The 27,837-nt window shown below is 45.1% G+C and overlaps 1 protein-coding gene across 1 annotated transcript in view; it reads right to left on the bottom strand.

Moving 5' to 3' along the window:
- Positions 1 to 27,837, bottom strand: part of tfap2d (transcription factor AP-2 delta (activating enhancer binding protein 2 delta)) — a 113,692-nt gene that overhangs the window by 28,757 nt on the left and 57,098 nt on the right. The window contains exon 7 of the mRNA XM_070885434.1: positions 476 to 589. Coding sequence (XP_070741535.1) covers positions 476 to 589 — 114 coding nt within the window. The remainder of the gene's footprint in view (positions 1 to 475; positions 590 to 27,837) is intronic.

Here is a 27,837-nt window from a genome sequence, read left to right as displayed (position 1 = left end):
AAATAATATGCAGACACCTTGCTCAGGTAAACCGCTAGCTTTGGCTTCCCCGATGCTCACGACTTTTCCCGGGCCACTAATCTCCAGGTCTGCTTGCTCCACTTCAGTGAGATCAATTTTCCCTTTAAGCTGCATGGCCACGCAATGCATTGAAACTCCTGCGCTAGCCGGCTCACCCGCTATTTAATAGAAAAACCGTGCATGCGCAGAATTTTGAATGGGCTGTGCAGCTTAAAGGGAACATTAGAGGGAACAAATTAGAGAGAACATTGGTGAGAGTGTGTTTTTCTTCCCAATGATTTCATAATAAAACGACTGTAATGAATGCAATGTATTTTAAACACCAGATGGTAAAATATGATATAAATCAGTGTTTATATCAAGAGCCGAGTAACTGTCTGTTTTTGATACAATATCAAGTACGAAGAATTTCAATTGTCAGTTCAGTATTAAATATGATAAGAGAAATAAATACCTAAAATGTGTTAAATGTCTCTGGATGTCGAGGTCTAGAATCGGAGTTGGTCTCGAGGATCCCAGGGGTGATCTGTCCTGGCTTAATAGGTCCTGAAATTCCTTACAGATTTGCCTGCAATATAAGAAACGACAACATTCATTAATCTTTTGGGGGTTAATGTGGCTTATGTCCAGTTTTAAGAACATAGGAACATAATAAATATGAGCAGGAGTAGGCCATACAGCCCCTCGAGCTGCTCCGCCATTTAATACGATCATGGCTGATCCAATCATGGACTCAGATCCACTTCCCTGCCCGCTCCCCATAACCCCTTATTCCCTTATCGTTTAAGAAACTGTCTATTTCTGTCTTAAATGTATTCAATGTCCCAGCTTCCACAGCTCTCTGAGGCAGCGAATTCCACAGATCCACAACCCTCTGAGAGAAGAAATTTCTCCTCATCTCAGTTTTAAATGGGCGGCCCCTTATTCTATTATGCCCTCTAGTTCTAGTCTTCCCTATCAGTGGAAACATCCTCTCTGCATCCACCTTATCAAGCCCCCTCATAATCTGATACGTTTCGATAAGATCAGCTCTCATTCTTCTGAATTCCAATAAGTAGAGACCCAACCTACTCAACCATTCCTCAAAAGTCAACCCTCTCATCTCTGGAATCAATCTTGTGAACCTTCTCTGAACTGCCTCCAAAGCAAGTATACCCTTTCGTAAATATGGACACCAAAACTGCATGCAGTATTCCAGGTATGGCCTCACCAATAGCCTGTATAATTGTAGCAAGACTTCCCTGCTTTTATACTCCATCCCCTTTGCAATAAAGGCCAAGATTCCATTGGCCTTCCTGATCACTTGCTGTACCTGATCATTTTCTACTGGGTAGCTTCCAAGCATCTTGGATTTGGTGAGTTATGACCTTGAAATGAAAATCTCAGGAAAGCTCACCAGACTGAATTGGCTAAAAACAAAACAGTACAAAAAGCAATTGATGCCTAGGACTCTTTCACAAGTTATAAGACAATGAGGGTCCCCATGACCATAACCCTCTCTATTCTTACATTTTGTGACATCATCAGAGATCCTCTATTGTGTTACAGTCTTGTAGCATGCTCAAACCCATTTTCTCATTCCTACATATTCTGCTGTTGCACCAATTTTTTAATTGTTTTACCCTTTTTCTTTAGCCCTCCAGCATCATACATTGTTTCTCTTTCATAATGTCATCCTTCTCATTAGGCCAGTATCCTTCTACAGATAGAGAATGCTCGGAGGTGCAAGAGCAGACGGGTAAACAAGCCAACCAATTTTCTTCTTCCCTATGGGAAATACTGTTATGTATGTAAACTTTACTACTATGTAAGACGTGCCACCAGAGGGCGCACCTGTGGGAGACCCAAGGGTCACCTGCATACCCCGGGCAAGCAGGTATAAAATGCAGCCTACCATGCCGCTTCCTCACTCTGGAGCTACATTAAAGAGACCAAGATCACAACAGTTTGAGCTTACAGCATACAGTCTTGTGAAGTTATTCTGAACATAACAATTGGCGACGAATAACAGATCATGAACTTTCATTTGGTTATGGCAGCCATTGGTATTCTTGAGAGATTTGCTGAGGGTGATGATTGGGAAGCCTTTGTTGAGCGTCTTGAAAAGTACTTCGTGACCAACGAGCTGGATATAGAAGAGACTGTGGTCAAGCGCAGGATGATTCTCCTCACCGTTTGTGGGTCCACAATATATGGCCTCATCAAAAATCTGCTAGCACCGACGAAAGCAATGGAGAAGACATATTCAGAGTTGTGCATGCTGGTTCGGGAACACCTCATGCCGAAGGAGAGCATCTTAATGGCCAGGTATCGCACCATTGCTCCGAGGGCCAGAAAAACAGTGAGTTGCTTCACAGGTACAAACTACCCACAGATTTGGGACACACAGAAAGGGGGATTCCCACCTTACATATGGGACGAGGACTCACCTCCACCCGTTAGGAGATCTGCTTGGACTCCGCAGCCAAGGGTGCCACCGTCCCTAGCAGCCTGTTTTACTTTCCCGAGAGATACTAGGGGAAAAGGGCCGTGCAGGGCAGGCAGCCAGTCACTGGACGTGACCCCGCAGCCAAGGTCTCCTGACGGGGAAGGGGTTGTACCAGAGGAAGGGGCCACCAACAGTGAGGAGCCTGTTGGGGCTAGCCTAGCCTTCGGTGCAGACAGCCCAGAGCCTGCAGGAGAGGGGGTGGCAGCAGGTCCCAGCGGGTCCCAGTAGTGAGTGGTCTCTAGAAGAACAGGGGAAACGCTGTGAGAGTATTAGCTGCGAGTGGTTTCGGGTGGAACCTTTGTACAACCCAAAGCCCCCAGAAGATACGGGAGTCCCCAGCAGTGAAGAGCCTGCCGGGGGAATTTTCGTTGCTCCCGAGGGCAGTGAGCCATCCCTGGAGGGGGTAGATAGATTTTTAACCAATAAAGGAATTAAGGGTTACGGGGAGCGGGCGGGTAAGTGGAGCTGAGTCCACGGCCAGATCAGCCATGATCTTTTTGAATTGCGGAGCAGGCTCGAGGGGCTAGATGGCCTACTCCTGTTCCTAATTCTTATGTTCTGATGATCTTATATGTCACCAACCTAAGATGCCTTGCAGGACCGTGCGTATTTGCTGGATTTTTGGGTGAAATGTTGCGGGACATTTTCGTGCTTGAAATCGGCCACGAGGTCATTCTTCGCAAACTGCTGTCTATCGAATCCCTCGATCTGAGCAAGGCCATCACGATAGCCCAGGGTTTCATGTCCACGAACGATAACACTAAACAGATATCTTTGCAGCATCGAAGCTCACCGGCAAGTACTGTGCATAAAATAATGCCTTCAGCAGGCAGAACTGTACATGGCAGGGCCTACACGCCTGCAGAGGCCAGACCTAGGATGACTCAGAGTAAGCTGTGAGGCGTGAATGCGAATCCATTAACACCATGTTGGCGCTGCGGCTGTAATCATCGGGCCCATCAATGTCGATTCAAGCACTACATGTGCAAAGGCTGCGGTACAATGGGGCACCTCCAGCGAATGTGCAAACGTGCTGTGACTCACCACGTGGCAGAGTCGGCAGAAGATGACTGATCCGGCACGGATCACATTGAACGAGTAAGAGAGACAACTCAACCCGAGGCTGAAGAGGAAGTGTATGGGGTTCACACCTTCACCACCAAAAGCCCTCCGATAATGTTGAAAGTCAAATTAAGTGGAATTCCAGTTTCCATGGAATTGGACACGGGGGCGAGTCAGTCAATTATGAGCCAGAAGGCTTTTGAGGAACTGTGGGACAACAAGGAACAAAGGCCAAAACTAAGCCCGATTCATACAAAGCTGCGCACTTATGCCAAAGAGCTCATACCAGTCATTGGCAGTGCAGTAGTGAAGGTATTGTATGCTGGAGTTGTGCATCATTTATCACTGTGAATTGTACCAGGCGATGGCCCAATGCTGTTCGGCAGAAGTTGGCTAGGAAAGATCTGATAGAACTGGGACGACATCAAAGCGCTTCGGTGGATGACGCCTCATGCGCTCAAGTGCTAAGCAAATTTCCATCGCTATTTGAGCCAGGCATCGGCAACTTCACAGGTGCCAAAGTGCAGATCCATCTAGTCCCTGATGCACGGCTCGTTCATCACAAGGCCTGAGCAGTTCCATATATGATGCGAGAGAAAGTCGAGATTGAGCTGGACAGACTTCAACAAGAGGGGATCATATCGCCAGTCGAGTTCAATGAGTGGGCCAGTCCAATTGTTCCGGTGTTGAAAAGCGATGGGACGGTCAGAATCTGCAGGGACTACAAGGTAACGATCAATCAAGTCTCGTTACAGGACCAGTACCCACTATCCAAAGCAGATGACCTGTTTGCAATGCTAGCAGGGGGGAAGTCGTTCACCAAGCTGGATCAAACCTCTGCTTACATGACACAGGAGCTGGCTGAATCTTCGAAAAAATTGATGTGCATCAACACGCACAAAGGACTGTTCATATACCACAGATGCGCTTTTGGAATTCGCTCGGCTGTGGCCATCTTCCAGAGGAACATGGAGAATCCTGACCTATTTTGGTAACTTTCTACCGAGGTTGAGCACTTTGCTGGAAGCCTTACATTTATTGCTACGCAAGGGTGACAACTGGGTTTGGGGTAAATTTCAAGAGACAGCCTTTAACAAGGCCAGAAACATGCTATGCTCTAACAAGTTATTTGTATTGTATGACTCGTGTAAACGTTTAGCACTAGCTTGTGATGCATCTTCGTACAGAGTCGGTTGTGTGCTACAGCAAGCTAATGTGTCAGGCAAGATTGCATATGCGTCCAGAAGTTTATCTAAGGCTGAAAGAGCTTACAGTATGGTTGAGAAAGAAGCGTTAGCATGCGTATTCAGGGTTAAGAAAATGCACCAATACCTATTTGGACTCCGGTTCGAGCTCGAAATCGACCACAAACCGCTCATTTCGCTGTTCTCAGAAAGCAAAGGTATTAATATCAATGCTTCGTCCCGCATCCAAAGATGGGCACTAACGTTATCTGCGTATGACTATATAATCCGCCACAGACCAGGCACTGAGAATTGTGCTGATGCCCTTAGTTGGCTACCATTGCCCACCACTGGGATGGAAATGGCGCAACCTGCAGACTTGCTTCTTGTAATGGATGCTTTTGAGAGCAAGGGGTCACCCGTCACGGCTCGCCGGATCAGGACCTGGACTAGCCAGGATCCTGTGCTATCACTAGTAAAAAGCTACGTCCTTAACGGGAGCTGGTCGGCGGTTCCTGGAGAAATGCAAGATGAAATTCAGCCATTTTACTGACGCAAAGATGAAATGTCCATCCATTCGGATTGTCTCCTATGGGGGAATCACATAGTTTTGCAAAAAAAAGGCAGGGAAACGTTTATACGTGACCTACACAGTACCCACCCAGGCATAGTCATGATGAAGGCTATCGGCAGGTCGCACGTTTGGTGGCTCGGCATTGACTCGGAATTGGAGTCACGCATACACCAATGTAACACTTACTCACAGTTGAGCAATGCACCAAGGTTGACCCCACTGAGTCTGTGGTCATGGCCCTCCAAAGTGTGGTCCAGGGGCCATGTAGATTTCGCTGGCCCTTTTCTAGGAAAGATGTTCCAATAGCAGTGGATGCTTACTCTAAATGGATTGAATGTATAATAATGTCATCATATACGTCCACTGCCAGCACTGAAAGCCTCCGGGCCATGTTCGCCACCCACGGTTTGCCGATGTCCTTGTTAGTGACAATGGACCATGTTTCACCAGCTCGGAATTCAACGAGTTCATGACCTGCAATGGCATCGAGCATGTCAGGTCTGCCCTGTTTAAGCCCGCATCCAATGATCAAACAGAATGGGCAGTCCAAACTATCAAGCAGAACTTGAAACGCGTGATGGACGGTTCCCTGCAGAACCGGTTATCTCGGATTCTGCTCAGCTACCGGACGCGAACCCACTCGCTTACTGGTGTTCCCCCTGCAGAATTGTTAATGAAGAGAGCACTCAAAACCAGGCTCTCCTTAGTCCACCCGGATCTCAATGATCATGTTGAAACCCGGCGTCACCGGCATAAAGTGTACCACGATTGCGTGGCTGTATCGCTTGACATTGAGGTTAATGACCATGTGTTTGTTCTTAATTTTGGTCATGGTCTCAAATGGGCTACTGGCACTGTGTTAGCCAAGGAGGGGAATAGAGTGTTTGTTGTCAAACTTTTGACTGGACAAACGTGCAGAAAGCATTTGGATCAGACCAAACTGCGATTCACTGACAACCAAGAACAGTTTGAAGAGGACATTACCATCATTGATCCACCAACACACACCCAACCAGCAATTGACCTCGCGGTCAACCACGAGGATGAACCCACCATGTCTGACTGTCCGATCAGACCAGGCGCGCTGCCGTGCAGCAATGATTCAACCAACTCACCCGTGCCAGGACTTCAACTCAGGCGATCAACCCGGGAACGTAGAGCCCCGGATCGCCTCAACTTGTAAATAACTTATATCTCAGACTTTGGGGGAGGAGTGATGTTATGTCTATAAACTTTACTAGTGTGTAAGACTTGCCACGAGGGGGCGCACCTGTGGGAGACCCAAGGATCATCTGCACACCCCGGGCAAGCAGATATAAAAGGCAGCCTATCATGCTGCTTCCTCACTCTGGAGTTATATTAAAGAGACCAAGGTCACAACAGTTTGAGCTTACAGCATACAGTCTTGTGGAGTCATTCTGAATGTAACAAATACCATTGTGTCTGCTCAGCGTCTTCCCTTGGCAGTTTGGTCAAAATTGGGAAATCACCATTTGGGAACTCACTCTTGTAAAGCCTATCGTATTGTTCTATGGCACAGGTCTACAAAGTGCTACACCAGCAGGTTACTTTTGTTTTCTGTACTTGTTATCATATGACGTTTGCAACATTAATTCTTTTGAATCTAGATCAGTGGTGACAAACACACAGGCCATGAGCCACATGTGGCTCTTCTTTTGCTCAAATGCACCTTTCCAGCTTTCAACATGATTAATGACACTTCAGCTGTTGGATTGCATAGCTGCAGTCACATGGTGCGCTCAAGAACTGGGTAGTACCACTCCCTGTGGGAAGAAAGTCTTTAAGGAACTAGGACCAATGCTTAGTAGTAGGGTGTGGGAGTGGAGAGCAGCAAGCTATGTGGTGAGTGACTAGCAGAAGATGGAAAGATTTTTTGAGAGACCAGGAGGTGAATTCGTACACCTCCTCACCTGACAAAAATCAATGGCACCACTTTCTTCTGCCCATTTTTGGAGCTGCCTGCGGTGGTCCATTTAAGCACCCCTGGTTAAGCTTGTGAATGTACCGTACAAACATACGAACAATGATGGACAGGTAAAGACCATCTGGTCCATTGAGCCTGTCCCACACAATTGTGATACCTTGTGTATCACAACTTATACACTCCATCCCACCTGAAATCATGTGATCTCCTTGGAGAGGCATAAAACCAGATGAAAAATCCAGGCCAAATTGGGGAAAAAAAATTGGTACCTGAGAATTGGATCAAGGTTCTACACACAGCATCACAGCATAGTACTCCAACATAATACTCCGATATAAATATTTAGTAAGACTCCCATCTGTTTAGGGTGAGAGCACTGGTTGCCTATTTTAAGTTCTGCTCAAAGCTCGAATCAGGTGAGCCTTGGGGTGCCAGTGGGTGGTTAGTTTAAAAAAACTGTCTACCTACTATCCCATTTTACAGCATGAATTGGGCATTTGTCAGATGAAAATCATCCACAATGTCTTCAGGGGAGGTGAACATAAGAACATAAGAAATAGGAGCAGGAGTAGGCCAGACGATCTCTCGAGCCTGCTCCGCTATTTAATACGATCATGGCTGATCTGATCATGGACTCAGGTCCACTTCCCTGTCCACTCCCCATAACCTCTTATTCCCTTATCGGTTAAGAAACTGTCTTTCTCTGTCTTAAATGTATTCAACGGCCCAGCTTCCACAGCTCTCTGAAGCAGCGAATTCCATAGATTTACAACTCTCTAAGAGAAGAAATTCCTCCTTATCTCAGTTTTAAATGGGCGGTCTCTTATTCTAAGATTATGCCCCCTAGTTCTAGTCTCCCCTATAAGTGGAAACATTCTCTCAGCATCCATCTTGTCAAGCCCCCTCATAACCTTATACGTTTCGATAAGATCACCTCTCATTCTTCTGAATTCCAATGAGTAGAGGCCCAACCTACTCAACCTGTCCTCATAAGTAAACCCCCTCATCTCCAAAATCAACCTAGTGAACCGTCTCTGAACTGCCTCCAAAGCAAATATATCCTTTCGTAAATATGGAAACCAAAACGGTACACAGTATTCCAGGTATGGCCTCACCAATAGCCTGTATAATTGTAGCAAGACTTCCCTGCTTTTATACTCCATCCCCTTTGCAATAAAGGCCAAGATTCCATTGGCCTTCCTGATCACTTGCTGCACCTGCATACTAACCTTTTGTGTTTCATGCACCAGGACCCCCAGGTCCTGTTGTACTGCAGCACTTTGCAATTTTCCTCTGTTTTAATAACTTGCTCTTCGATTTTTTTCTGTCAAAGTACACAACCTCGCACTTTCCAACATTATACTCCACCTGCCAAATGTTTTCCCACTCACTTAACCCGTCTATGTCCTTTTGCAGATTGTTTGTGTCCTCCTCACACATTGCTTTTCCTCCCATCTTTGTATCATCAGCAAACTTGGCTACGTTACACTCGGTCCCTTCATCCAAGTCGTTGATATAGATTATAAATAGTTGGGGTCCCAGCACTGATCCCTGCGGCATCCCACTAGTTACTGATTGCAAACCTGAGAATGAACCATTTATCCCACTCTCTGTTTTCTGTTAGTTAGCCAATCCTCCATCCATGCTAATATATTATCCCCAAACCCATGAACTTTTATCTTGTGCAGTAACCTTTTATGTGGCACCTTGTCAAATGCCTTCTGGAAGTCCAAATACACCACATCCACTGGTTCCCCTTTATCCACCCTGTCGTTACACCCTAAAAGAATTCCAGCAAATTTGTCAAACGTGACTTCCCCTTCATAAATCCATGCTGACTCTGCCTGACTGAATTATGTTTTTCCAAATGTCCTGCTACTGCTTCTTTAATAATGGACTCCAACATTTTCCCAAACACAGATGTTAGGCTAACTGGTCCACAGTTTCCTGCTTTTTGCCTGCCTTCTTTTTTAAGGTGAGAAGGAGAGGAAATGAGGGGAAAAATCAGCTCCGCAAAGGAAATAGTGGCTACTTTTCGTGTGAAATAGCATTGACTCTGAAGCTGTTTTTTTACTGTGGAGGTCAAGTGACAAAAAATAAGTTGTGTTTTCAGCACAATGTTGAAGGAGTGTGCTGCGCATTAAAAATACGTTGGTTATGTTACCCAATGACTCAATTGATCAAGGCGGTCCCAGTATATAACTGAACCACACAAACCAGAAAGATTACAGGGGTAATTTTGATATTGGGTTATAGTGTAAAATGTGTGATATCGATTCAGCCGCCCGTTATACATCACTCCGCTGAATCAATATCATTCATTTTACACCATCACCCAAAGTCAGGATTACTCTCCAATTCTGATCTGCGCTGTGTCAGTTGATCTCAACTTGAGTAGTAATGTAGGTTCTATAATTGAACTCAGTGCTCCTGGAGTAGGAATGGGAATAATCAATCTCTATTTTCATTTCTCAGCACTTTCCAGTGATCCCGGTTGGAAAATGCCCATTGGTAGATGTTGAATGAAGATCAGATTGGGCTCCACTCTGATTGCTCCCTTGGTAAGACAACCTGCCAGCACTCATTACCTAGACTTCCACGTGAAGAATTTTAACGTGGCTGAGATGGAGGAACTATACCCCAGTATAAATCAGAACCGTCAGGAGAGAAGGGAAACACTTGAAAAGAAAAGTAAACATAGTTTTATTTGATGCTGGAGCTTTCCCTTAAATGTTACACAAACATTTATAACAAATATTAGATAGAATAAATGAACTGCACGAACTAAACAATAATTTTTTTGTTTGCAACATTCTCTGAATACGCAAAATATTTGTAACTATGTTGGGTTTTCTATTTTACTGCAACGTGCAGGTCTCAAAAGGATGAGATGAAATCAAATGATTTCAAAATATATATATGGAAAGAAACATTCAAAGTTGCTGCTGGAAATCACCTCAGGGAACAATTACTTCTTGATAAAAAAGAAAAGCAGACTTTAAATGCAACTCCGAGATTCACAGGGTTTCAGCTTCTTTATGTTGTTTATAACCCCGTGTCCTAGGCTAGTCTTCCCGAGACCCAACCTTTCAGTGCTCTCAGACAGTTACTGAATACAGGTCATTCTAATTACACTGACTCCTGCACAGTCAGCTAAGCTGTCAATCACACCAGTCTGATAGCAATTAATACAACTCTTAAGAAGAAAATCAATACACGACCACTTAGCCTTAGCACTGTATCACAGACATAGACACGTGCTGTGTCTAGAAATTGTGGATTGATTTTTTAGACTCAAGCCCCCAGAAGTCTATACCCAAGAACCTGTATTTACATTTCTCTTATTGGGAAATGATATACGCTGCAGTCCAAATAATCCTCCAAGGAGCTGAGCTGAAATAAAACTACAAAGATATTGTTAGACTTTATATTTTGATTTCATCTTTAACAAACATTATTTATTATAATTCAAAAACAGTGCTGATGCTCAGAAAGATATTTATCTAAGTCGAAAAAAATGATGATACTAAATGACCACAGAATGGTCTGCATAGAGTGATCTTAAACAGAGTGTCAAACTTGCGAATTTGGGGTGAGTGGGAGTCTCTGGTAAGTTCTGGGCGAGTCTGGGTGAGTATTAGCTGTAAAAAGTGACATTTAGTTGAATGTTTTGAATTTAACTTCAAACTTTAAAAATTGTATTTCACAGAAACTGCCTGTCAGTGGCAGTTAACTGTCAGTCAGCTGTAAGTGTTTGTCTTGAGTAGGTGCTAATGACTGTAAACAGTGAGCAGGGATCTGAGTCAGTTTGTGGCTCCAAAGGTATAAAAGTAAATACCATCTGCTGATTCACAGAGTGATCTTAAATGGAGTGTACTTAAACAGAATGTTAAACTTGGGATTTTGGAGAGAGTGGGAATTCAGAGCAGAGGGGGAGGGAGGTGTTGCATTTGCCTCCAATAGAGGTAATTTATCTAGATTTTCAAAAGGCCTTCAATAAGGTACCCCATAACAGACTGATGAACAAGGTCAGAGACTGTGGAGTCAGGGGACAAGTAGCAGTATGGATAGCTAGTTGGCTTCAAGACAGAAAGCAGAGAGTAGGGGTAAAAGATAGCTATTCACAGTGGCAGAAGCTGGGTAGTGGTGTTCCACAAGGATCAGTCCTGGGACCACTGTTGTTCACATTTATATAAATGATTTAGACTTTGGAATTAAAAACACAATTTCTAAATTTGTGGATGACACCAAAGTTGGGGGCGATAGTCAATACTGAGCAAGACTGCAACAAATTACAGGAGGACATTAATAAACTTGCAAATGGGCATATAAATGGCAAATGAAGTTCAACACAGATAAATGTGAGGTTACATTTTGGTAGAAAGAATAGGGAGGTCACTTATTACTTAGTGGGTGAGAGTCTAGGTGGGGTAGAGGAACAAGGGGATCTCGGAGTACAAGTACAAACATCACTAAAAGTTGTGACACAGGTTAGAACGACTATAAAAAGAAGCAAATCAAGCACTACGGTTTATTGCTCGAGGTATTGAATTGAAAAGTAGAGAAGTTACACTGAACCTGTATCGAACCTTGGTTAGACCATACTTAGAGTACAGGTGCAGCACCTAAAATCGAGAACCCTCGGGACGGATGCCGTTCTGGAATTAGTGTTCTTACGGACTTTCAAACGTGTTTTTGTCATCACTAATCCAGAAACACCCGAACCCAGGTTCGGGTATTTCCGGATTTCAGAACCTCAGAAAGGCGGGGGTGGGGGGGTGGGGGTTGGGGTGCCAAGGAGGGCAGCATCGGCAGATCTGGATCCTGGAACATTTTATGGATTCCGGACGACCCTACCACCGATTGTCCCGGGTCCGGATTCCGGAACTCCCCGGATTCCGGAACTCGGATTATGGAATTTCAGAACTCCGGATTTTCGATGCTGCACCTGTACTGCGTATAGTTCTGGTCGTCATATTATAAAAAGGATATAGGGGCACTGGAGAGGGTGCAGAGAAGATTTACAAGGATGATATCAGAAATGCGAGGGTATACATATCAGGAAAGGATGAACAGTCTGGGTCTCTTTTCTCTTTAAAAAAAGAAGGCTGAGGGGTGACCTAATAGAGGTCTTTAAAATTTAAGAAAGGTTTTGATAGAGTGGATACAGACAGACTATTTCCACTTGTGGGGAAGAACATAACTAGAGGCCTTCAATATAAGATAGTCACCAAGAACTTCAATAGGGAATTCAGAAGAAAATTCTTTACCCAAAGAATGGTGAGAATGTGGAACTCGCTACCACAGGGAATGGTTGAAGCGAATAGTATAGATACATTTAAGGGGAGGCTAGACAAGCATATGAGGGAGAAGGGAATACAGGGTTATGCTGATAGATTTAGATGAGGAATGACTGGAGGAGATTTGACTGGAGCATAAATGGACTGGTTGGGCCAAATGGCCTGTTTCTGTGCCGTATATCCTATGCAATCCTATGTAATACGTGTAGTGCTTTGTGTTACTGGTAGATATTTAATTTAATCTATCTAGCACTTCAACTAGATCTAGTAATTAGCTAACAACTAAGCTATAAGCTAAGTTAATTAAATACATACATTTTAATGAACTAAATAAATAAAACAAGGTTATAAATGTATGGCAGTGCAGGTGGGTGTGCCACAACTGCAGCACGTGGAGAACATCACAATCCCAGATGACCACGTCTGCAGTATGTGTCTGCATCTCGAGGAACTTCAGCTCAGAGTTGTTGAGTTGGAGTCTGAGGTGCAGACATTGTGGGACATTAGAGAGGGAGAGAGTTTTCTGGACACTTTGATCCAGGAAGCAGTCACACCCATTAGGTTAGGTAGTGGTACAGGTCTGGTTAGTGGTCAGAGACAGGAGGGTATGACTGCAACTCAGGCAGGTAAGGGGACCCCAGGTGCAGTGCTGGAGGAGCCTCAGCCTTTGCCCTTATCCAACAGGTATGAAGGGTCTTGCTGCCTCTGTGGGTGAGGGAAATGTCTGCAGGGTGGATGAGCAAACTGATCATGGCACCGTGGTACAGGAGGCCATTCTAGTGGGGGGTGGTGGGTGAAAAGGTATGTTGTAGTGGTAGAGGACAGTATAATCAGGGGATAGATACTGTTCTCTGCAGCCATGACCGGGAGTTCCGAAGGTTGTATTGCCTGCCCGGCGCCATGTTTAAAGACATCTCCTCACGGCCGGAGAAAAACTTGGAATGAGAAGGGGAGGATCCAGTTGTCGTGGTCCACATAGGAACCAACAACATAGGCAGAACTAGGAATGAGGTTCTGCTAAGAGATTTTGAGGAGCTCGTGTCCAAATTAAAAAGCAAAGTTAATAATCTCTGAACTGCTACTGAGCATCGCACAAATTGGCATAGAGACATGCAGATCAGAGAGTTAAATGGCTCAAAGAATGGTATAGGACGAAGTGATTTAATTGCAGAATGGAAAGGAGGGAGGGGGGTTGGGTGGGGTAGCCCTGCTAATAAACAATGACATAAGGACAGCAGTGAGAAAGGATCTTGACTTGGAAGATCATGAAATAGAATCAGTATGGGTGCAGATAAGAAATAAGAAAGGGGCAGAAAACACTGGTAGGAGTAGTTTATAGGCCCCCAAACAGTAGCTATAGTGTTGGACAGAGTATTAATCAACAAATAACAGAAGCTTGTAACAAAGGTAATACAATAAACATGGGGGTCTTTAATCTTCATATGGACCTGGCAAATCAAATTGGCAAAGGTAGTCTGGAGGACAAATTCATGGAATGCATTCGAGACAGTTTCCTCGAACAATAAGCCATGGAACCAACCAGGGAACAGGCTATTTTATTATCCTGGGCTCCAAACATTCCTTCCAGGTGAAACAGCGATTTACTTGTACTTCTTGCAATTTAGTATACTGTATTTGCTGCTCACGATGCGGTCTCCTCTACATTGGGTAGACCAAACGCAGATTTTGTGACTGCTTTGTGGAACACCTCATTCAGAACATGTGTGACCCCGAGCTTCTGGTTGCCTGTCACTTTAATCCTCCGCTCCACTCCCACTCTGACCTCTTTGTCCTCGACCTCTTACACTGTTCCAACGAAGCTCAAGGAACAGCACCTCATTTTTTGATTAGGCACTTTACAGCCTTCTGAACGACATTGAGTTGAACAATTTCAGACCTTAACCTCTGCCCCTATTTTTTCACAAGGCAGCTGTTGATGATTCTGCCATTCCTAGTTACACATCTTCTAGACTCATATTTTGTTTCCTTACTTGTCCCATTATTATCTCCTTGTGCTTTGTACTATCATGACTTTTGTTATTTAATCCCTCCTGCCTTCCATCCTATCACATACCTTCCCTTTTGTTCTTTCCTCCCGTTTCCTGTCCCTGCACTTGCTTAAAATCTGTTATCTCGCTAACTTTTTCTAGTTCTGATGAAAGGTCATTGACCTGAAACATTAACTCTGTTTCTCTCTGCACAGATGCTGCCTGACCTGCTGAGTATTTCCAGTATTTCTGTTTTAATTTCAGATTTCCAGCATTCACAGTGTTTTGCTTTTGTGTTAAAGCTATTTTAGCCCTTGTATTGTGTAATCAGACAGGATTAATTAATAATCTCATCGTAAGAGATCCTCTGGGGAAGAGTGATCATAATATGATAAAACATTTTCATTGAGTTTGAAAATGAAATACTTCAGTCGGAAACAAGAGTCTTAAACTTAAATAAAGTCAATTACATAGGCATGAGTAGCGAGTTAGCTAAGGTAGAGTAAGAAATTAGATTAAAAGGTATGATGGTAGATAAGCAACTGCAAATATTTAAAGAAATATTCCAAAATTTTCAACGAATATACATTCCATTCAGAATTAAAATTCTATGGAAATGTGATCTACCCATGGCTAATTGGAGAAGTTAAAATGTTGCAAAGAATAGTAGTAAGTGTGAGGATTGGGAGAACTTTAGAAATCAGCAAAGGATGGCTAAAAATTGATAAAAGGGGAGAAAATAGAATGAGAGTAAACTTGCAAAAAATATAAAAACAGATTGTAAGAGTTTCTAAAAGTATATAAAAAAAGAAGAGAGTAGTAAAAGTAAGTGCTGGTCCCTTAGAGGCTGAAACATTGTAATTATAATGGGGAATAAGGAAGTGGTAGAGACTTTAAAGAGATATTTTGTATCTGTCTTCACAGTAGAAGAAACAAAAAGCATACCTAAAATAGTGGGGAACCAAGGGGCTAATAAGAGTGAGGAACTTAAAGTACTTAATATCAGCAGAGAAAAAGTACATGAGAAACTAATGGGACTAAAAGCTAACAAATCCCCTGGATCTGATGGCCGACATCCTAGTGTTCCAAAAGTGGAGGCTGCAGAGAGAATGGATGTATTGGTTTCAAAATTCCCTAGATTCTAAAATGGTCCCAGCGGATTGGAAGATAGCAAATGTAACCCCACTATTCAAGAAAGGAGGAAGAGAGAAAACAGGGAAGAGAGAAATCAGTCATTATTCCATTATTAAAGAAAAATTTCTTTTAAATGATTAGAAACTATTAAATGTTGATGTTCAGAGAGTTTTAGTTGTCCTCATACATGAAACACAAAAAGGTAGCATGCAGGTACAGCAAGCAATTAGGAAGGCAGATGGCTTTTATTGTAAGGGGGTTGGTGTACGTGAGTAAGGAAGTATTACTACAATTGTATAGGGTTTTGGTGAGACCACACCTTGAGTACCATGCACAGTTTTGGTCTCCATATCTGAGAAACATCACACATGCCTTAAAGGCAGTGCAATGAAGGTTCACTAATTTGTTCCCTGGGATGAGAGGGTTGTCCTTTGAGGAGTGACTGAGTAGATTAGGCTTATACTCTCTAGAGTTTGGAAGAATAAGAGGTGATCTAATTGAAACATGTAAGACTCTGAGGAGGATTGTTAGGGTAAATGCTGAGAGGTTGTTTTCCTGGCAGGAGAGTATAGAACTAGGGGGCATAGTCTCAGGATAAGGGGCCGGCCATTTAAAACTGAGATGAGGAGGAATTTCTTCACCCAGAGGGTTGCGAATCTTCAGAATTATCTACCCCAAATGGCTGTGGAAGCTGAGTCATTGTGTATATTCAAGGCTGAGATAAATAGATTTTTGGGGGCTGAAATTGTCCTGTTTTGCACCTGCCATTAGCGCCACCGGAGGGGGGTGCACTAACGTGGTGCGAAACTAGCTTCGCCCGGGGTGGTGGTGGGGGGTGGGGAGGCAATGGGGCCACTATCAGATCTCGTGAAATTGCTGAACCGTGTGTGGTGACCCCTTCGCGCCACACGTTGGCCTCATTCCACCCTGCGGCAGAAGTTGGCCATCGCCCTGCGAGGCTGCCACAAGCGGTGTCAGTGCCAGCCTCGCAGGTCGTGAGCTGGGCTGTCATCCGCTCACGGGGCAGAAGTTAAAGGTGAGGTCGGGAGCATCGCGCGGTGCCATTTTTTTTCCGGCTGACTCACCGGTCAGCCCCTTCTGAGGTTCTTTGGCGTGGCCCGGGCCACCATCGTGTAGTCTGGCACTCTGTTTGGGTGCTGGGCTGCCATGGTGCCATGCCGCCATGGTGGCCCAGTGGAGGTCATCAGAGGTCTGGCAGAGTGCGCAGCGATCCTCCCCTTTAATGGAAGAGGAGGGGCATTGAGACATGTTAACACTATGCCGCTGCTCCGCGTAGCACTGACTAACGCGCCCGAATAGCGCCCCTGAATCTGCCCCAACAGGAAATGGAGCGCGCGACATTGCACTCCACTTCCTGTGAGGGGCAATAAGCACAATTTTGCAGCCGGGCGTAGGAAGTCCAGTCCCAATTGGTACCGTCCCCAAACGGTAATTTTTCACCACAGCATTTTCTTCAAGGGAAGCTTTCTGAAGAACCTTTAGTGCTGAATCTCTCTGGTACTCTGCAGAATCTTAAGGGGTAATTTTTACTGGAAGAAGGATTCAGAGGAAGAAGAATGGTGGGAGGGAGCTTATGGTAGGGGAGGCCTATCTCTCTTCGTGGGGCCCGAATGTAGCTGCACTTCACTACATAATGGTATTTTTAGAGTGTACGGGTTGTGATAACTGCAAGGATATGTGGGCAAAGTATTGTTTAAAGGGCCATTTCAAGGACCAGCTTGATAGTCTCAATTTACATTTCTTCCACACTTTTTAAAAACTTAAATTTTATTGCTGGCTTGCGAACTTTTGCGATGGTTGACCCTGCTGCTAGGCTGCTGCGGTAATGTTAATTACAGAAACAAAGGCAGAGTCTTGATTGAGGAGATCTTCGAAGTGCTCCTTCCAGCGGGCCATGACTGCCTCGGTGTCCTTGATGAGTGTTTCCTCATTCTTGGTCAGCAGTGGGGTGGGGCCTTGGGAGTTTGGACTGCAAGCGGCCTTGACTGCGATGAAGAATCCTCGCACATCATGGCTGCCAGCCAGCTGCTGTTTCTCTTGTGCTTTCTCCATCCACCACCTGTTCTTTTGGTCCAGGGTTTTTGTTGGACTTCAACCTTGAGCCATCTGTAATGCCGCTTTGCTGCTCCTGAGTCTCCAGGCCAGGTCCAAGACCACCCCAATCTCTGTTGTCAAGCTGCAGTACGCAGACGATGCCTGCGTCTGCGCACATACAGAGGCTGAACTTCAGGATATAGTCAACGTATTTACTGAGGCGTACGAAAGCACGGGCCTTACGCTAAACATCTGTAAGACAAAGGTCCTCCACCAGCCTGTCCTCGCCGCACAGCACTGCCCCTCAGTCATCAAGATCCATGCGTGGCCCTGGACAACGTGGACCATTTCCCATATCTCGGGAGCCTCTTATCAACAAAAGCAGACATTGATGACGAGATTCAACACCGCCTCCACTGCGCCAGTGCAGCCTTCGGCTGCCTGAGGAAAAGAGTGTTCGAAGACCAGGCCCTCGGATCTGCCACCAAGCTCATGGTCTACAGGGCTGTAGTAATACCCGCCCTCCTATGTGGCTCAGAGACGTGGACCATGTACAGTAGACACCTTAAGTCACTGGAGAAATACCACCCAACGATGTCTCCGCAAGATCCTACAAATCCCCTGGGAGGACAGACGCACCAACATATTAGCATCCTCGACCAGGCCAACATCCCCAGCATTGAAGCACTGACCACACTTGATCAGTTCCACTGGGCAGGCCACATTTTCCACATGCCAGACACGAGACTCCCAAAGCAAGTGCTCTACTCGGAACTCCTTCACGGCAAACGAGCCAAAGATGGGCAGAGGAAATGTTACAAGGACACCCTCAAAGCCTCCCGGATAAAGTGAAACATCCCCACTGACACCTGGGAGTCCCTGGCCAAAGTGGAGGAAGTGCATCCGGGAGGGCGCTGAGCACCTTGTGTCTCATCGCCGAGAGCATGCAGAAATCAAGCGCAGGCAGCGGAAAGAATGTGGGGCAAATCTGTCCCACCCTCCCTTACCCTCAACGACTAACTGTCCCACCTGTGACAGGGACTGTGGCTCTCATATTGGACTATTCAGCTACGTAAGGACTCATTTTAAGAGTGGAAGCAAGTCTGCCTCAATTCCGAGGGACTGCCTATGATGATGATGATGATGAATTACAGAAACATTCCGTGTGTCCTTATGGGCTTTCAATGTAAAACAACTTCAGAGTGGTCTGACAGTCACTCCAGTGCTGGGGACTTGCAAATTTAAATCTCCATCCTCTAGTATTAAACCATGTATCTTGCTGCTAATAATGGAGTCATTCTAGGACACTCCTCAGAACCGATGTCAGTGAATTACAAAGAAAGGAAGAACATTTCCTGTCTCCATGTTGACAATATAATTAAGCTAGACTAATTAGGACAGATTTTCACCCAGCCAGATTAGCGTTAATGGGGCAGTAATAGACTTATTCCCCGTTAACACCAAAGCTCCGGCTGCTGCCATTTTTAAAGGGGCCCCCCCTTGGACGGCTGCAGCGCCCGCCTGTTTGTGACAGTAGGCCTCTTGATTATGCAACATGGGGTCCTATGAAGTTATGAGGATCCCTTTTGCAGTTTTCTGGTGTACAGGGGCAGAGTGGTGCCTCAAACATTCCGCCCATGTATCCTGGCATCGAGCGGTTTAACCACCGGTCCTGAAAGGAACAGCTTCTGACTGCTCCAAAAATGGGCCAGAAAGGTTTCTGGGGTTCACTGCAGGTTGCTTCCCCCAAGATAAATGATCTTTGTTTTATTGAGGCAAAATTTGAATCAGTCTCTAAATCCAATTGACACATGACTATTAATTCTATAAATTTGATTCAGTTAGCACACAGCATAACAACAAAAATTAGATATTTTAAATTGTTGTTGTTTTTTCTTTGTTTACCTATTCCTTCAGCTACATGTTTTAATATAACACATGCTATTTTCAGTTAAACTCATATTTTGTTGCTAACATTCTTGGAAAAACAAAATCTGAATGAGTGACATATTAGAAATGTGAAAATACTTCACAGTTATGTAAAGATGGCACTCTTGTACTTGAATAAACTGGGCAATTTCAGTGGTTCCACCTGCATCAGGGGAGTACCTGTCAGAGTAACAGATCAAGGCAATAGGAGCTCGACTCTGAGAAAGTCAGCACTTCACAGGATTATGGGATCTGATTCTCAAAAGCTGCTGGGGATCAATCGACATACAACTCCTGAATTGGTTATTGTGAAAGGTGTACACAAGATGTACCTTGGCTTAGACTGCAACTGCAGAATTCTACGAGGTTCAGACAGTGTGAGAGTGTCAGGTAGAATTTTATTTTTATAAATTTCTCTGACACTCAAAAGCTTTGCATATCCCTTTGATGCTACCAACAATAGCCACTGTTAATTTTCTCAGCGGATTAGAGATAGCAGAACTGCTATTTGTATTAAACCGCAGTCCTTCTGTGTTCTAGTATTAGTTAAACTGACACTTAATTTTGCCCACACACCCAAAATAATTTTGGGGCGTAACAGGTATAACATGCTGATCTTGCATTAAGAATCTTTCTGCTGGATAAGGGTTTCTTAAGGATGAATTGAAAGGTTTCTCTCTAAATTCCTAAAACTTTGGCTTTTAATGGACAAGATTTGTTATTAATGCTTGGTTAGCGTTGATGTTAGAGCAGGTGCAGGAAAAGAAAGATGTATAAAGTGACCTGAAGCTAACAAAACCAGCATGTCAAACAATGAAGAAGCTAAGACAAAAGTGTAGTGTGGCAAGGAGAGTGAAGCAGGCAAAAGGTTGAAAAATTCTTCATGCACCGCAAACACCCAGGGGCTCACTAACATGCAGGCCTACAAGGGCCTCTGCAAAAAAGAGGGCCCTCTCCAGAGTTGGCAAGCCATAACCAATGGGTAGCCTGCCTGTTAGAATCCAAGGAGCTCGGGCTCCCACCCTCAATCCAAGTGGAACGAGAAATCGCTTGTCAACATCTGTGAGACCCAGTGTCGGAGAGCAACATCCCCGCCTTCTCCGTTGGCATAGGTTGAAATGGATTGTGGGTGGGGGGGGAGCGGGGTGGAGGGGGATGTTGTGGGAGAGTAGTGTGAGGTGGGGAGGGGGTCCCAAATGCTCTTTGGGTCTCTTGAAGATTATAATACATGGTCAAATATGACAGGCACTGCTTTGTTATATTGAACATAAAGTTCAAAAATGCTAGAGGTGCACAGCTGATCTGTCAACATCCATGAAGAGAATAAATAGGCTTAGACTCATAAAGACTCTCTACTCAAGATATTACGCTATGGTTTCCACTTTGAGATACACATGCACCTGCTACTTATCCCTAGAATTCTCAGCTTTTATTCCAAAATCCCAAATTTTGCAATTTTTCTTTTAAAAAATTCAGCATTTAATATGTTTTTTATATGTTGATTTTGTGCTAAATGTGAGTTCAATTTTTCTGGTTTTTAATGTGTCAACTACATTCAATTCATTTTTGGACTTGTATTAAAAGCTTTTGGATTTTAACCCCACAATCGGACCTGAGCTCATAACGTGTAAAGTGCAATACTGAGAGAAAGTCAGAAATCATAAATCCATCAGATAAGATGTTAAACTGAGGTCGTGTCTGTCTGTTCAGCTGGCTGTTCAAAAAGTGAAGACAGTGGGGTCGGTGACCTATCCTGTGATCTTTAGTCGCAAGCGGATGACACTAAGTTAGGTGGCAATGTGAGCTGCGAGGAGGATTCTATGAGGCTGCAGTGTGACTTGGATAGGTTAGGTGAGTGGGCAAATGCATGGCAGATGAAGTATAATGTGGATAAATGTGAGGTTATCCACTTTGGTTGTAAAAACAGAGAGACAGACTATTATCTGAATGGTGACAGATTAGGAATAGGGGAAGTGCAACGAGACCTGGGTGTCATGGTACATCAGTCATTGAAGGTTGGCATGCAGGTACAGCAGGCGGTTAAGAAAGCAAATGGCATGTTGGCCTTCATAGCGAGGGGATTTGAGTACAGGGGCAGGGAGGTGTTACTACAGTTGTACAGGGCCTTGGTGAGGCCACACCTGGAGTATTGTGTACAGTTTTGGTCTCCTAACTTGAGGAAGGACATTCTTGCTATTGAAGGAGTGCAGCGAAGGTTCACCAGACTGATTCCCGGGATAGCGGGACTGACATATCAAGAAAGACTGGATCAACTGGGCTTGTATTCACTGGAGTTCAGAAGAATGAGAGGGATCTCATAGAAATGTTTAAAATTCTGATGGGTTTAGACAGGTTAGATGCAGGAAGAATGTTCCCAATGTTGGGGAAGTCCAGAACCAGGGGTCACAGTCTAAGGATAAGGGATAAGCCATTTAGGACAGAGATGAGGAGAAACTTCTTCACCCAGAGAGTGGTGAACTTGTGGAATTCTCTACCACAGAAAGGTGTTGAGGCCAATTCACTAAATATATTCAAAAAGGAGTTAGATGTAGTCCTTACTACTAGGGGGATCAAGGGGTATGGCGAGAAAGCAGGAATGGGGTACTGAAGTTGCATGTTCAGCCATGAACTCATTGAATGGCGGTGCAGGCTCAAAGGGCCGAATGGCCTACTCCTGCACCTATTTTCTATGTTTCTATGTTTCTATGTAAGCTTGTCATTACACACAAGTTTACTTTTAGCTTTGAGGGGTATGCGGATGAAGGCGTCGATTTGAAAAAAAGTGCCAAAGTTAAGAATATAGGTCACTGTCAATTTTGCAGCACGCCTATGAATAAACTTGGCTGTCAATTACTTTACATTGCTATATATGGGTATGAGTGCCAATTATCTTACAATGCTAGAAATGCCTATCCAAGGAGGTTACAAGTGTCAGCCATGTTTGCCAGAAAAATTTCCCACAAGAGAATTGTTAACCCAAATTTCGACACCCTCGCTGAAGTGAAACAGAAAAGAGAGGTAATGAGGACATTTTTGAATTAGTACAGCAGGTTTGAAGAGGCAGATCTCCTTATTAGGAGCTGAGAAAGATTGCTCTAACAGTCCTTATGTGTAGATATGACTGACTACACACACACACATTTAATTTGCTTTTCTGCTTTTTATATCATCAGGTAACAAGGCATTCTACTGGATCAGGCGGTATATGCAGTGTCAGGCAGTCTTTGCTTCTCTCTGCAAAGATACATCTCATGCAAAAATGTTATTCATGGGAACATAGAAACAGGAGTAGGCCCCTCGAGCTTGTTCCACCATTCAATGAGATCATAGCTAATCTGTGACCTAACTCGATATACTTTACATTAGAAGATAAATTTCAACAAGTGTCAGAGTGCAAAATCATGAAAGGGCTATGTAGAGTAGATAGAGAGAGAAACTGTTCCCATTGGCAGAAGGGTCAAGAATCAGAGGGCACAGATTTAAGGTGATTAGCAGAAGAACCAAAGGCAACATGAAGAAAAGCTTTTTTACACAGCAAGAGTTTAGGATCTGGAATTCATGACCTGAAAGGGTGGAGGAGGTAGATCCAATTGTGGCTTTCAAAAGGGATAAACATCTGAAGGAAAAAAATTGCAGAGCTACGAGGAAAGGGCAGGGGAGTGGGACCCACTGAAGTGCTCTTGCAGAGAGCCAGCATAGGCACGATGGGCTGAAAAGCCTCCTTCTGTACTGTAACCATTCTATGATTCTTGCACACAATGAGTAAAACCTCCATGAGAACATCATCATAGAGATCATAGGGTGAAAGGATGCACAGGGCCTGCGGGACACTGAAAATTGTGGATATTGACAATGTTGTTGTTTTCTACAATGATAATCGCATATATTTACTCTAACAATGATTTTTATTTTCATCAGATTCAATATTGTACTCACCATCAACCACGGGGGGAGTTTTCTGTTATGTATGCAACCTTATGTAACCTGTATCATGCCGCCACCAGAGGGCATACCTGTTGGAGTCCCAAGAGATCCCAGCACCCCTTGGGAGCATTGTATATAAGCAGGCCTCCGATACTGTACCAGCACTCTGGAGTTTGAATAAAAGAGCTAAGGTCACACTTACTCATGTCTACAGTACTTTGTTACGTTACTTTAGTATGAACGTAACATCTGGTGACGAGATAACGAACCATCATGCGAAAATGCAGAGAACTGTTGGTATCCTGGAGAAATTCTCAGAAGGGGACGATTGGGAGGCCTTTGTGGAGCAACTCGACCAATACTTCGTGACCAATGAGCTGGAAGGGAATGAGAATGCTGCCAAACGAAGGCCGATCCTTCTCACCGTCTGTGGGGCAACAACCTATGGCCTCATGAAGAATCTTCTAGTTCCGATGAAACCAACAACCAAATCGTATGAAGATCTATGTATTCTGGTCCGGGAGCACCTAAATCCAAAGGAAAGCGTTCTGATGGCAAGGTATTGATTTTACACATGTCAACGGTCTGAAGGCAGGAAGTGGCGAGCTACGTCGCCGAACTAAGGCGCCTAGCAGGACATTGCAAATTTGATGGAATCTTTGAGTAAATGCTGAGAGACTTCTTTGTGCTTGGCATTGCCCATGAGGTTATCCTTCGCAAACTATTGACTGTTGAAACACCGAACCTGAGCAAAGCCATAATGATAGCCCAGGCATTTATATCCACCAGCGATAACACCAAACAAATTTTGCAGCATAAAAAGGTTTCGGCAAGTATTGTACACAAAGTAATGTTGTTTTCAGTCAGGAATGCATATGGCAGAACGTACATGCCTGCAGCTGCACGACCTCAGATGACCCAGAGTCCGCCATCAAACGTTAATGCGAGGCAGTTAACACCTTGTTGGCGCTGCGAAGGTGATCATCGAGCCCATCAATGCCACTTCAAACACTATGTGTGCAAAGGCTGAGGAACAATGGGACACTACTAGTGAATGTGCAGATGAGCTGCAAACCCTGCAAACCACCACGTTGCAGAGGAGGATTGATCCATGGCTGATCAGGCTGAACTAGAGACTCGAACCGAGGAGGCAGAAGTGTACGAGATACACACCTTCACCACGAAATGTCCACCAATCATGCTAAAAGTCGAACTGGACGGATTTCCAGTATCGATGGAATTGGATAACAGTCAGTCTATCATGAGCAAAAAGGGCTTCGACAGGCTGTGGTGCAACAAGGCACACAGGCCCAAGCTTAGCCCCATTCATATCAAGCTAAGAACTTATACCAAAGAGCTGATCCCTGTTATTGGCAGCGCAGCAGTAAAAGTCTCCTATGATGGAGCAGTGCACGAACTCCCACTATGGATTGTACCAGGAGATGGCCCCACACTGCTCGGCAGATGCTGGCTGGGAAAAATCTGCTGGAACTGTGACGACATCCGAGCGCTTTCGTCCGTCGATGACGCCTCATGTGCCCGGGTTCTGAGCAAGTTCCCATCGTTGTTTGAGCCAGGCATCGGAAGTTTCTCGGGGGCGAAGGTGCAGATCCACTTGGTTCCCGGTACACGGCCCATCCACCCACAAGGCACGGGCAGTGGCATATATGATGCGAGAGAAAGTAGAAATTGAGCTGGACAGGCTGCAGCGAGAAGGCATCATCGCGCCGGTGGAGTTCAACGAGTGGGCCAGTCTGATTGTTCCGGTTCTCAAAGGCGATAGCACGGTCAGAATTTGTGGGGACTATAAAGTAACGATTTACCATTTTTCACTACAGAACCATTACCCGCTACCCAAGGCAGACGACCTATTCGCGACCCTGACTGGAGGAAAGACGTTCACCAAATTGGACCTGACCTCGGCCTACATGACGCAGGAGCTGGCGGAATCTTCGAAAGGCCTCACCTGCATCAACACGCACAAAGGTCTGTTCATCTACAATAGATGCCCGTTTTGGATTCGATCGGCCACAGCAATTTTTCAAAGGAACATGGAGAACCTGCTAAAGTTGGTTCCGTGCACCGTGGTTTTCCAGGACTCCATACTGGTCACAGGTCGGGACACCATCGAACACTTGAAGAACCTGGAAGAGATTCTAAGTCGGCTAGATCGTGTGGGACTCAGGTTGAAACGCTCAAAGTGTATTTTCCTGGCACCAGAGGTTGAGTTCTTAGGAAGAAGAATTGCGGCAGATGGCATCAGACCCAGCGACACCAAGACGGAGGCCATCAAGAACGTGCTGAGACCACAGAACTTGATGGAGCTGCGGTCGTTCCTGGGACTCCTCAACTATTTTGGTAATTTCCTACTCAGGTTAAGCACCTTGCTAGAACCCCTACATGTGCTGCTATGCAAGGGAGACGACTGGGTAATGGGGAAATCACAAGAGGCTGCTCTTGAGAAAGCCAAAAATCTGTTATGTTCCAACAAACTGCTTGTTCTGTATGACCCATTTAAACATTTAGTGCTAGCTTGCGATGCGTCTTCGTACGGGGTCAGGTGTGTGTCACAACAAGCAAACGAATCGGGAATCGGTCGCTTATGCATCCAGGAGTTTGTCCAAGGCCAAAAGGGCCTACAGCGTGATTGAAAAAGAAGCTCTGGCATGCATTTAAGGAGTGAAAAAAATGCACCAGTATCTGTTTGGTCTCAAGTTTGAGTTAGAAACTGACCATAAGCTGCTCATATTGCTACTCTCAGCAACCAAAGGGATTAATACCAATGCCTCTGCCCGCATCCAGAGATGGGCGCTTACACTGTCTGTATATAACTATGTAATCCGCCACAGACCAGGCACAAAGAACTGCGCTGATGCTCTCAGTCGGCTACCATTACCCACCACCGGGGTGGAAATGGCACAGCCTTGCTCTTGGTGATAGATGCATTTGAAAATGGAAAGACACCCGTTACGGCCCACCAGATCAGGACCTGGACCAGCCAGGATCCTTTACTGTCCCTTGTAAAAAACTGTGTCCTCCATGGGAGCTGGTCCAGCGTCCCAGCGGAGATGCATGAAGAGATCAAGCTGTTCCAGCAGCGCAAAGACGAAATGTCCATATAGGCGGACTGTCTTTTGTGGGGTAGTCACGTGGTTTTTGCCTAAGAAAGGCAGGAAAACGTTCATACGCGACCTACACAGTACCCACCCAGCATAGTAATGATGAAAGCTATAGCCAGATCCCATGTGTGGTGGCCCGGCATCGACTCAGATTTGGAATCTTGCGTGCGCCAATGTAACACTTGCTCTCAACTGAGCAATGCACCCAGGGAGACACCGCTAAGTTTGTGGTCATGGCCCTCCAAACCATGGTCTAGGATCCACATTGATTTTGCGGGCCCGTTTCTAGGCAACATGTTTTTGGTTGTTGTGGATGCTTATTCAAAATGGATTGAATATAATATTGTCTGTAAGCACGTCTAATGCCACCATCGAAAGCCACGAGCCATGTTCGCCACCCATGGCCTGCCTGATGTCCTTGTCAGCAACAATGGTCCATGCTTCACCAGTGTTGAATTCAAGGAATTCATGACCCGCAATGGGATCAAGCACGTCACATCTGCCCTGTTCAAGCCCGCATCCAATGGCCAGGCAGAACGGGCAGGCCAAACTATCAAGCAAAGCTTGAAATGTGTGTCGGAAGTCTCCCTGCAGACCTGCCTGTCCCGAGTCCTGCTTAGCTACCGCACCAGACTCCACTCGCCCACCGGGGTTCCCCCAGCTAAGCTGTTCATGAAAAGAGCATTCAAAACAAGGCTCTCTCTTGTCCACCCTGATCTCCATGATCATGTCGAGGGCAGGCGGCATCAACAAAACATGTGCCATGATTGCGCAAATTTGTCACGCGATATTGAAGTCAATGACTATGTATTTGTACTCATCTATGGACACGGTCCCAAATGGCTTGCTGGCACTGTCATAGCCAAAGAAGGGAGTAGGGTGTTTCAGGTCAAACTTGCTAATGGACTAACTTGCAGAAAGCATTTGGACCAAACCAAACTGCGATTCGCAGACTGCCACGAGCAACCTGAAGAGGACACCACCAACTTCGACCCTCCGACACACACACACAAGTGGCAACCGACCATGAAGCTGAACTCACCATCCCCAGCAGCCCAGCAAGGCCAGCCGCACAGCAGCCCAACGAAGAACCAACCAACTCACCCACACCTGC

Source organism: Pristiophorus japonicus, chromosome 7, assembly GCF_044704955.1.
Source record: "Pristiophorus japonicus isolate sPriJap1 chromosome 7, sPriJap1.hap1, whole genome shotgun sequence".
NCBI classification, from domain to species: domain Eukaryota; kingdom Metazoa; phylum Chordata; class Chondrichthyes; family Pristiophoridae; genus Pristiophorus; species Pristiophorus japonicus.
Note: the sequence above shows the minus strand (reverse complement) of the source record. Positions and strands in the feature narration are given on the sequence as shown.